Raw genomic sequence first — 12,359 nt, forward strand, 5'->3', positions numbered from 1 at the left:
AAAAACGGCATAGTAAAGTACATTTTGGAAAGCTGCAAAGCTAGAGGGTTCACTAGAGCACCACAATGCTATGTGGAAAGTGGAAAACAACCTGCTTTCCATTCACATTCAAGCCAGACCAAACACATGGTATGACCTTGCAGTGCAGTCCTAAGCAGGGTTACATCCCAATGGGCTTAGGTGTAAATCTGTTTAGGATTGCATTGTTTGAACCAATCTGTGATGGTGTCTAGAGATGGGCACAAACTGAAATACGAACCAAAATTAAACACGAAGCAGGCCGGTTCGTGGTACGCGAACCACGGTTCGTCAGATCCCATTTCTGATGAACCGCCACAAACTTTTAGGCTGGTTTGTTTGGTTCATTTTTTGGTTTGTCACTGCAGACAGCCTGGTGCCAATCAATCAGTTTCCTAGGCAACAGGGGATGGACTTCCTGCAGATCTTCTGCTGACCCGGAAGTGATGATTTTCTGACCTGGATGTGACGTTTTCACAAACCAAATGAACCAGTTCGTGAACCAGGGGCAGGTTCATGAAATTTGACGAAGCACGAACCACATGGTTCGGGATTTTTTCAGTTTGTGCCCCTCTTTAATGGTGTCCCCTGACATCAATTTTGATCCTAGGTGTGATCTAAATCATGGCCCTCACACTTAGACAGAACCGCCCCCCCCCCCCTGAAAGCCACTTCCTTGGTCAAAACTGTATTCCCAGCAGCAATTTGCCTCACTAAGGATTGCAGTTCCCGGAGGGGAGTCATGCTTTTGATCAGGAAAACTGTGTGTGTGTGTGTGTGTGAGAGAGAGAGAGAGAGAGAGAGAGAGAGAGAGAGAGAGAGAGAGAGAGAGAGAGAGAGAGAGAGAGAATTGCCCTATCTCTGTTCTGTTTTGAATCAATAATCCCTGTAGCTTCTTTTTTCACAAACAAAACTTGTCAGGAGCTGCAAAAATCTCCGACATAAAGAGTAGTTTGACCATAGATACTACTGAAAATGTTATTTTAAAACACAGTGCTGGGAGAATTGGGTGGGGTGAACAACAATTGTCTACCTGCTCTAGATGGTTAAAAACCTAGTGCATGAAGCAGAACACCAACACAGTTTAATACAATATTATTTGCTTATTTGGGGGGGGGAAATCCCACCTAAGCTTACCGACTGAAATGGAGTTTCTCAAGGTGATTTCCATGGAAAACAATTGTAAAGCCACTAAAGCAAACAAAGTCGACAAAGAGATAGCTGATCTACAACAATAAACCCGAGTGGCCATATGATCTAGAAAGATTTGTCTAAATAAAAAGGCTTAATCCATCTTCTGAAAAATTGCAAACAAGCTAGTTTGATGGAGCTGCTTGAGGATTTCCACCAAGAGGGTGTCCCCACAATAAGGATCCCATTCTCTGTGTATCAAATGGTGGGAATCTGTGGAAACAGGCCTCTCAGAAGGTGAGATGGATATATATATATGGTTTTATAGCTGATTTCATTTCACTGGGCTTGTCTGTCTATTTCCTCTATTATATTGTTTCATGCTTTCTTTGGAAGCTGGTTCAGGTCAAGAGGAGTTCTTGTAGTTAGTTGCTTTCTATCTGTTTAATTTTACTTCATTGTCCCTCGCCATTCTCCCCAATGGGGCCCAAAGCAGCTTGCATCATTCTGTCCTCCATTTTCCCCCTTCACAACCATCAAGGCTTTTTGTCTGCCGGAACGTGGTGCAATGCAGTTCCAGGACCTCTCAGAAGTAATCACGTGGTATCTGGGGAGGGGCGGCCTCTACCGCTGGTTCCTCAAGCGCTTCTCCCTGGCCAGAGGCAGAAGGGAGCCTCCCCACCCACGAGCAGCAGGCGTGGCCAGTTGGCGCAGGAGATTTCTGTCCCAGGTGTGAGATCAGGTGCTGCAGGTGCTTCCCCTTCCCTGTGCTCCTCCATTCCAGCCCTGCGCCAGGCAACCTGAGCTCATGGGCTTGCTCGGACCGGAGAGCAACTGACATTGTGGATGACATCCCCAGCCAGCCAGACGGTGAGCCTGCCTGTCCCTTCCTTGTTCCCTGCGCTCCCCACAGGTCTCACTTGGAAGCGTTGCTCTGGCCATGGCTTGCCTGCTCCCCTGCCCCGCTCGCCCACCCCGTGCTTTGTGGGTCCTTCGTGGGTGCACTGGGCTTTCTGTTGTGTGTGGTCCTGCCCTGGAGTAGAGTGGGGCATTGCCACGGGGCTTTGGCCGAAGTCTCCCTGTGCAGCATTGTGCTTTATGTGCTCTTGGGCGCTTCCAAAAGGATTGGAAACACCCCCTGGTAATCTAGCACGGGTGGAAGTAGAACCACTCCAATGCAACTGATTTTTTTTAAGCAGACGGCTTTTAAAAAAGCTGAGGAGGAGAGGGTTTTCAGCAAGGTATTATGCCATAGAGTTAAGGTTGCCAGCTACAGGTTGGGAAATTCCTGGAGATTGGAGGAGCATGGAGCATGGAGAGGACAGGATTTGGGAAAGGGAGGGACCACAGCAGAGTATAATGCCATGGAGTCCACCCTCCAAAGCAGCCATTTTCTCCAGAGGAACAGATCTCTATGGCTTGAAGATCAGTTGTAAGGCCAGGAGATCTCCAGCCACCACCTGGAGGCTGGCAACCCTACAAGAAGAACCTGAGCTGTGTCTGTAGGAGGCCACTCGTGCTGCCTGCCGCTGCAACAGGGTGGCTGGCTCACAGGGCACCGAGATGGCCCTCCTGCAGTGGCTGCTGGCTGAGAAGCACGCTGAGCTGGTGGTGGCGATGTGGGCGGCTGTGCCGGAGGGCTGCCAGGTAAGAGGTGGGGTGAGCTGGCCCAAATCGCGGGAGCACTGCTGGGTGGGTGGGGGGAGCTGCGGCCTGCACAATGATGTCACTTCTTGGAAGTGATGCCATTGTGTGGTCCTGGGAGCATGCACACACAAAGTGTGCACATGGTGGTGCCAGTGGCGCCACCTCCTGCTGGGAGTTGCCCCAGGTGCTAGCAACCCATGCTACACCAATGAGTTCCACAACCTCTTTTCCCCAGAAAAAAAGCCCTAACCATGCAGTGAGGTAGGTTAGGCTGAGAGTGTATGACTGGCCCAAGGGCACCCAGCGAGCTTCCGTGGCACAGCAGGGATTGAACTTGGTCATAGTCTGCCAGTCTGACCACTATGCCACACTGGCTCTCCAAATGTGGTGGTGAAAATGTGTGGAGTGATAATGTTTAAAATAAACCCTGTGAGACAGATCCCCATCGTTCTTGTTCAATGGATGGGGAATGAGAGAGGCCTCCCAGCTCCCTTTGGGTACAATACTAACCTCTGGCCCTCAGTATAAGAAATGCCAGCAAGTATCAAGTGACGTGATTGTATATTACTGTGGGCACCCACAGTAAAAGTGAAAAATGATCACGTTTTTATTCTGCCCTTCCTCCTGAAGGTATATGGGTCTCCTTTGTCCTTCTCCTCTACCCTGTGAAGTAGCTTGGGCTGATAGACCCAAGGTCACCCAACTAGCTTCAGGACAGACCGAGGAGAAATTCTAGCGCAGAGATGACCTTCCTTTTTAACAGAAGCCATCATAGCTGAGTGGCAGAATTCACATAGGATGTCCAAAGTCTATTGTTCGTTCCCTGACACCACTGGGAAACAATATATGATAATAGATCTAGGATTTGAGTAGTCTCTGTAAATCACACTCAATAGTGCTGGACTACATCACTTAAAGCCAGTTAAAACAGAACTGTGTCTCTGCATGAGCATTCTTCTCACAGTGTCTTCACAATTGTATTTATTTATTTTCAAAATCTGTGTCCTGCCCTTCCAATAGGCTCAGGGGAGCTAACAAAAAGAGATTAAAACCATACAAAATGTGAGAAGCTAAAAACCTGACCATTATAAACAACTAAATTAACTTGCATGGATCTTAACTACAACAATCTGCCCATGTTACAATTGAACAGCATTATCAGACCAGTAATTGCCTTCTAAGAATAGTAGGCTTTCATACGCTTTATAAAAATGAGGATGGGAGTGGATCTGATATACAGCATAAGGAAGGCTATTTCATAATGCTATGTGACCCCTTAGGGTTCTTGACCTGTTCTTGACCTTGATCGATTCCCTAGAGATCTACTGTATTCTTGCAGAATTTGCTTTATTTACAGGTACAACATAGGTGGAAATATGGAGGTGGAAATAAGCACATATTGAGCCTGTATTAACGAGCCCCGTGGTGTAGAGTGGTAAGCGGCAGTACTGCAGCCCAAGCTCTGCTCACGACCCGAGTTTGATCCTGGTGGAAGCTGGGTTCACATAGCTGGCTCAAGGTTGACTCAGCCTTCCATCCTTCCGAGGTCAGTAAAATGAGTACCCAGTCTCCCGCGGGTAAAGTGTAGATGACTGAGGAAGGCAATGGCAAACCACCCTATTAAAAAACGTCTGCCAAGAAAACGTGATGTGACATCCCCCCATGGGTCAGTAATGACTTGGTGCTTGCACTTTTACCTTTACCTAAGCCTGTATTAAAGAGAGGATATTTTTCTCCGGGCCTGTTCCTAGACAGTGTTCTACGTTTGCTTCTGTTTCTGTCTTTACAGCATCAGAAGTGTGTTTCCTTCATACACAAACACACACCTGCAGTGTGTATGCGTGCCTGCTTGATTGGAGCCTTTAAGAAGGGAAACTTATCTGTAAGCCCCATCGGTATATGCCATTTTTTCCCAGTGGTGCAAAGAGGGATTCTCCAGAGCTGCTTCAGATCAGCAAAATCGTGTGTGAAAGAGGCTTAAGCCCCCTCTCCCCACATGCTCTGGTTTTGATTTACCGGGTCCCTGTGTGCTTGACAAACTAAGTGTCACTCAGGAGGAGCTCTTCTGGTGCAAGCCTGCTTCAGAGGATCCAGGGCGGACATAGGCAGACCCATAAACAGAATATGTCGTTATTCTGAACTGTGCCTGCGTCTTGCACATTTGTGCAATGGAAAACTAGTTTGTTGCCGAGGCACGTTATAGAGCCTGTTTTATGATTGCTGGTTTAATTAAGGAGACTTCCGTAAGTATGAAGCAGCCCCTGTATTTTGTAAATCGACTAAATTTTGTTTAAGTAAAGTTTTTCATAATGGTTGGTTGGCGCCTCTCCTAGGAGGCCTAGAGGAGCCCAGTACAGCATTCTTTAGAGCACACAGAATTACTAGCCTGCATCTACTAGCCTCTTACGAGGTTGGTTCTCCGGGACCATTGGCTAGAATTGCTGGCCTTCATCATTACACATTATGAACTCAAGGATACCTTACAATGCACTACGAAGAGAAGATCAGAAGGGGTGGGTGCTGCTTTACTGCTTTAGAATGACTGGGTTCAGGGGAAGAATTCATTCAATGAAGATTCTTATTAAGGCTCCATTCATTTATTAAATTACGATTCCGTTTATTAAACACAGATTGTATAAGACCCGTAATCTCTTCATGACACTGCTCTGGCTCTAATTGACTTCCAGCAAGTCTGGGAAATAAATCCCTGGGATTTTTATTCAACAGGGAGGGTGGGCAAATCTCCTCTGAGGTTTATCATAAGCCAGTGCAAGGCGGTAAAATCTTGAACGTCTCCACATTTGCCCACAAAAGTTTTGAATCCCCTCCTCCAGTTCGCAGTTTGACCCTGGGTCGTATCCCTCCCACCCCCTTGTTCGAGGTAATAAATGGGATGCAATTTCAGCCGCGGTGGCCACTAGAGGGCTGTCGTGATTCCAGGAAGCCTCCCCCCGCCCCTTCTTCCTTTGCTTTCTCCCCTCTCGATTTTGAGGTTGGGCTTCCCAGGTTAGAGGCTTGTGCCGCTTCCTGCCACTGCTCCTCCATTGCGACCCCCTCCAACGCGAGAAGAGCCCAGCTTGCTGCTCCCTTAGCCCAACTGGAGGAAATCTCTGCTAGGAAAAAACATTTCTCCCAAGTCTCCCTCCTCCGGCGGCATTGCGGGCTTTCCCATTCTCCTGAATCCCAGACCCCTTGTCACTCCCTCCCCTCCCGTCCCTACTGTTGCTTTTTGACATATGCACGGATCATGCCCGGCTGACTCCTCCAGAGATCCCCCCCAGGAGCTGATCCATGAAGGGCTCTGTCAAGGCGCCGCCGGTCCAAGGAGCCCTCCCCGGCAACGAGGAAGAGATCCGACGTCTTCTCCATTGACGCTGCTCCTCCCTCTCCCTCCTTTCACCGATACTATCAAGTAAGCGCGGCTGTCTTCTCTAACATATCCTTTGTTTTCAGCAAGCGAGCTGCCCGTCCATCCAAAACGCATGAAAGAAATACAAGGGATAACACGACTGGTCAGCTATGCCCGGCGCTGCAGTAGGGTTGTCAGGTTTAGACCCCGAGAGGTGTACTGTTCCTTTAAGAGATGAAAAGAAGGCAGACTTCCGTTAGGTGCCGCTTTCGCCCGGACAATGGTAGCAGAAGCTGATCTAGGTGGGAGTTTCCCTTTTCTGCTGCACCTAAAAGTGCAGGGACCTTCTCAAGAGGTCTGGACCTGGATGCTCTCCTTAAATGAGGGAGCCCCTGCCCAGAAGGGTCAAGGTAAGGATGAAGTAGGAGAGGTCAGCGCTTGATAGATGATCTTTGGCAATGGGAAGGTGGAGCAAGGCCACCACTGTTGTCTCTTCCCCCACCCCATTCGCTTCTAATGACACACAGACAGAAAAACAGGTGAATCCATGGGGGTTCACGGTGCGCGGAGGAAAACTGTACCAGTTGAATTTCCTCCTGTCACACAAAGGCTCAAGAACCCAGTTTAAAAGAAAGCACCATCCTTCCCATGGAGTTGTTCAGGAGGATCTGGAAGGGTTTTGCTGAAGAAAAGTGTCTTTGTAGCAGCTAGAATTTAAGGTAGGAAATGTTGACTCTTAAGAACCCCCCAGGGCAAAGGAGCTTGTTCCCTAGAGTAGCAGTGGATATTAGAAAACTCTTAAGGATTGCCAGATTTTATTGGAGGGGGGTGGAGAAATAGGCTGTTGAAAGAAAGAAAGAAAGAAAGAAAGAAAGAAAGAAAGAAAGAAAGAAAGAAAGAAAGAAAGAAAGAAAGAAAGAAAGAAAGAAAAAGGAAACAGGGGGACCTCACATGGAAGTGAGGAGCAGAATCGTTTGAGAACCTTTTGGGATGGCCGAGAAGTTGACTCCCAAAGCATGATTTGATGCCCCATGTATTTGATTGTTCACTATATAAGCTGCTCTGTGTCTTTTTTCCCTTATCTGAATAGGTTATGGAGCTCCAAGTGTAACCTAAGTTGGGGAGCCTCTTCAGTTTCAGTGGGACCTGTTCAAAATGCCTCCAAAAAAATCCAGAGGGAAAGCTCCTCAAGTCTCAGGTCAGAACAGAGGACTGAAAAGTCAGAAAAAGTTAGAAGAACAACAGAAGAACCGCCTTCTTCTGGAGGGGAAGAGGAGAGCTGTCAGTCCCGAAAAAAGAGTGAGAAAACGCAAAGGCACCACGGTCCCCCAGAGAACCTGCTCTGGAGAGAACCCAAACATCTGTACCGAGTGTGGTCAAACCTTTGGACAGAGCTCAGATCTAATTAACCACCAGAGAATCCACACAGGGGAGAAGCCATACAAATGCTGTGACTGTGGGAAAACATTCAGCATCAGTTCCAGCCTGAGCAGGCACCAGAGAATCCATTCGGGTAAGAAGCCGTACCTTTGCTCTGAGTGTGGGAAAAGTTTCACTGACAAGTCTACCTTGGTTCAGCATGTGCGGACCCACACAGGAGAGAAGCCCTACCAGTGTATCGACTGTGGAAAAACCTTCAGCCACAGCTCCCATCACAAGCGGCACCTGAAGAGCCTGCCGGCAAAGCGGCAAGGAAAATGCAGTCCCCTGGAAACCAACGCCGCCAATGCCTTGATTCCTGGTAAAGTCAAGAAGGCCAGAGTCTCCAAGAAGCAAACATCTCCCTTTGAAATCCCTCACACATGTGCAGAGTGCTGGCAGAGTTTCAACCAGACCTCCGATCTGGTCAAGCACATGCGCATCCATACGGGGGAAAAACCGTTTGAGTGTAACCACTGTGGGAAATGCTTCAACGTCAGCTCCAACCTGATCAGGCACAAGAGAATCCACACAGGGGAGAAACCGTACACCTGCTCTGACTGTGGGAAAAGCTTCACCGACAAATCCACCCTCACTCAGCACAACCGCATCCACACAGGGGAGAAACCTTACACGTGCACTTACTGTGGGAAAAGCTTCAGCCGCAGCTCCCATCACAAGAGACACCAGCGGATCCATGCAGGAGAAAACCCGGTCTCTTTTCTGCCCTTGTGGCCTTACCCTAACCAAATGTACTAAAAGTCATGCCCATGTCTTGATGAGTGGGACAGAATTTTCAGGAGACCTCCGTCCAGCTGAATCTTGGAATGACCACGCAGCACCTAAGCACTTCCCAAGCTCTAGTGGATGTATTTGTTTCTCATCCCCTCGCACTGATGAAAAGAGGTTGCCAGCATTCCACGACAGCACAGATCTACAACTCACAAATTTTCAAACCCCAAATCCATCTTGAGCCATTCAAAACACACTAGGCTGTACTGAAGGTTTTCCCCACTTCTTTTCAGCAAGGGTCCAGATCTTTTATTTAATGGCATCTAAGATGTGCAGGGTATAGGTTTTTTAAAACGCATTAATAGAACTATTAATTTTAATTGTAATAAAAGCAGTCATGATGTATACTGTTCTCATATATACCAGGTGCTGTACTGAGCATGGGTATGTTAAAGAGTTTGGCCCTTTCTAAACCCTTAGCACTATTATTCTGTACAACTTGCCTGTCCTCCTTTTGGAAGCAAGAGAAGTTTCTTGCAGAGCGACCCCCTTGGTGGTCTATTTTTCTTTTTTTTTAAATGGCTTTGAATGGCACTTTTGTAATTGCCTTCTTCTTGGGTTTGCCTCTGTGGGCCCCAAATGGAGAAATAACGTCCACCAGAGCTGTTTCCAATTGGGAGGACTGGACCCCTCATCCCCTGGTGCTGTGGTCCCACTCCAAATCAGGCTGTACTTGGGGAAGTAAGTTCCTTGCAGCTTCTGTGTGACTTTGGAGAATGCAGGTCTAAGGGATTCCCTGATCCATCCAAGTGTATAGTGCAGTTTCACACTTCGGCTCTGGAAGAAGACCATAGGTGGAGGAGAAGGGATATAAAGCAGGGATACTCTGCTAGACCAAAGGGGACATTGAACTTATTGACCAATGAGGATTTTTAAGTATGTTTTATTTTCATGGCTTGTGGGGGGGCGGGGAATCAGGCTAAGATGGTGAATCGAGTAGATCCTCAGCCTCATAACTGCACATACATTTTATTGAGAGGAGCAGGGCTTTTTTTCAGCTGGAATGTGGTGGAATGGAGTTCTGGAACCTCTTGAAAATGGTCACATGGCTGGCGCGGAGGGCAATCTAAACTCCCCTCTGCCTGGAGATCAGGGGGCGGGGCAACCAGCCATGTGACCATTTTCCCCAAAGGCAACCCACTGAGTTCCACTACCTCTTTTCCCAGAAAAAAAGCCCTGGAGAGGAGGAAAGCTGCCATACAAGTTTCAACCCCACCCACAGTACCACACTAGTGTAAGATTAACAGGGAGTGTTCCTTGGTCAAATTCTGGAATGGCACTATGTGGATGCTACTCACTGCTGAGATGTAGCCTTTCTTTACACCATATTTCTTGGAGCACCCTGTCTTAAAAATAGGCAGCAGATGCAGATATCACAGATAACCACCAGTTCCTCCATTCTGCTCAGTCTGGCACCACAAGGCTTCTGAAATGGGAGTTACCCCTCAGTGCCCTCTGCTACCAGCAGGGCCGCAACCATCTCCTTGCTTGAGCAAACATGCACCCATGCGCCCAGTTTTGTTCTGATATATGGAGAAGGTGGAATAGATAGATTGTTCTGTCTATACTGCATATCTCTAGATGGTTGCAGTACTGTGAGGTAGTTTTGAGGTAGAAAAAATAATCTGGGCTTGTAAACACCTTGTGACAAACAAAAGGCTTTCCATCACTGGAAAGTTCAGGGGAAGTTCAGTGATGGAAAGCCTTTGCCTGTTGAGTTTCTGCCTGCTGTCTAGGTTTTACAGAAATAACAGTATAACTTACAGGTCTCATGCATTCTACTCTCAAAAAGCTAGAGTTAACTACTGAGGAAGGCAGAAGTTTTTCATGGCATGGAGGTAAACATCACCAAATAAATACCATCTATTAAAGGAATAGGACATTTTTCTCCAGAACTGTTAGCAACCCTGTCTACATTATAAAATCTGTCCACTTTGCCAACCCACCCCTACTGAAGCAGTTCTGTGAATCCTTTTTAAGAATGGTCAGTGGATGCTGCAGATTGTTTTTGAACTACAAAGGCTTGTAAGAACCAAAGTTCTAAGGGGCTGGTTTCAATGGGCTGCTGTTGAATAAATTTAGAAGGCCAAGTCCTTAAGAAAGTGGGATGGTAGCAGTTGTCTGGGGTAAGTTACCTGGGATGTTGTGGGGGGGACCATTAGCTTTCAGTTGAGGATGAAAGTAATTTGACTTAAAAATAAACGTTACGAACCGGAGATATAGACTGTTGTTGGTATCTTGTGACACAAAAGTTTTGGGTGTCCAAGGGTAGTAGGCATCTAATTCAAACCTTACGGAATACACAGGTTGAGTGTAGTGTTCCAACTCTGTGTCAGATGTAACATAGTCACATGTAAGCTGTAGATTCTTCTCAGCATGGTGACAGATTTAGATTAGGACAGTAGCATGTGTGGGACTTCACACACACACCATCATCTCCCCAATCTGAAACAGTCCTGGAGAAGATCCTATCTGGGGAGATCTTCATGTTTCCTGGGATACATGTGGGCTTCCTCAACAGGTGAGCCTGAAACTGGACTGGTTCAAGTTGGAAAAGTTCTGCATAAGTACTATGGCCCTGATTGGAACTGGGCACCATAAACATGGGAATTGTGGAGAACCTGTGGCGCAAATCATGTGTGACTGTTGCATTTGACTCAGGGTGAAGAGGAGATCCCAAACTGAACCTCTGTACTCCATAATGTGTAAATTGGCTGTGCATAGATGATCTTCTGTAATGGCGGCCAAAAGCACCAGATACAGAAAGTTGCTAAATTGGGCTGCCAGAATATGCCAATATTCTTAAGACTTTATACCTTTGTAGCTTATGGGAACCTTGCCCAAATGGATGTCTTTGCTGTGTATTGGCAGTGGAGCCACATGCCCTGCAAAGGATTCTGGGAGGTGTTCTAGGCTTCATGTGCCAATCATGCAGGGTGTGGGGCAGGCCTGCTAGTACTCATTCTCTTGGCTCTGCAAATTTTACAAAGGAAGCTTGTCTTGTATTAGCAATTCTTGGGCAAGCCCTGCTTTGCTTCCACAGACTTCTGTGTTTTCCCAGAAAACAGTATGAAAATCACTACCATGAAAGCCAGCACCTTTTAAATTAAAAAGAACTTAGATTCTCAGGAATGTGAAAGATGTGGCACAGAAGTATGAACAGCTGAAATCCAAATTCCGTTCTTGGTAGCACAATCATAGCCATACTGTAAACTGGATCTATCTTGTCTTGACTGAACAGCCTGTTCTTAGGAATGTCATTAATCAGCCAAAGAGATGCGTGCAGGAATAAGTTTGCCCATTCACCAATGGTGCGTTGAATGTCCTGGTGAATAAGGAACTCCTTAAGCTCAGAGTAAAAATGCATCTCTTCCATTTTCAGTGTCATGATCTGATTAGGGGTGGAAGATGGTTTCTTGGACAACCTCCCCCCCAAGAACAACAAAAGTGCGGTCTTGTTTAAATATTGTGTTGAACAATTGAGAATATGCCTCATCTGCAAGTGCGAGTGATACAGCTTTCTTTGGAAACATCATCTATATCAAGATGCTGAAGTTTTTACCTTCAGTCCTTATGCTGACTTGACTGCTTCTTTGTCTAAGTGGAGATGACAGCAGTCGCTCCCTGTATTCTGGAACAGGAATCACAGCCAAAGCAATTCAAGTCACCCAACAGCAACAGGTACAAATTGTCAGTGAGAAATCTGAAGATATCAAGCCTACGTAGGGTTGCCAGCCTCCAGGTAGTGGCTGGAGATCTCCCAGAATTACAACTGCTCTCCGGGCCACAGAAATCAGTTCACCTGGAGAAAATGGCTACTTTGGGGAGTGGACTCTATGCAATTATGCCATGCCAAGGTCTTTTCCTTCACCTCCCAGATCTCCAGGAATTTCCCAACTTGGAGCTGGCAACCCTAAACCTATGGGAATCTTTACAAAATAGTTAACAGCAACAAATCTCCCTCAGATGTATGTGTTCCATACTGAATCAGACCACTGATGTA

The 12,359-nt window shown here is 46.9% G+C and overlaps 1 protein-coding gene across 1 annotated transcript; it reads left to right on the top strand.

Moving 5' to 3' along the window:
- The first annotated feature begins 5,805 nt into the window (after positions 1 to 5,805).
- Positions 5,806 to 10,549, top strand: LOC129328083 (zinc finger protein 501-like). Its single transcript, XM_054976833.1, has 2 exons — positions 5,806 to 6,208; positions 7,236 to 10,549. The coding sequence occupies exon 2, from the start codon at positions 7,301 to 7,303 to the stop codon at positions 8,321 to 8,323; it is 1,023 nt and encodes a 340-aa protein (XP_054832808.1). The 5' UTR covers positions 5,806 to 6,208; positions 7,236 to 7,300; the 3' UTR covers positions 8,324 to 10,549.
- The last annotated feature ends 1,810 nt before the right edge of the window (positions 10,550 to 12,359 follow it).

This window comes from Eublepharis macularius, chromosome 4, assembly GCF_028583425.1.
Source record: "Eublepharis macularius isolate TG4126 chromosome 4, MPM_Emac_v1.0, whole genome shotgun sequence".
In the NCBI taxonomy this organism is placed as follows: Eukaryota; Metazoa; Chordata; class Lepidosauria; order Squamata; family Eublepharidae; genus Eublepharis; species Eublepharis macularius.

Excerpts from the sequence above, each read along its gene's own strand:
- LOC129328083 (XM_054976833.1), top strand. The coding sequence starts at position 7,301 with ATGCCTCCAAAAAAATCCAGAGGGAAAGCTCCTCAAGTCTCAGGTCAG.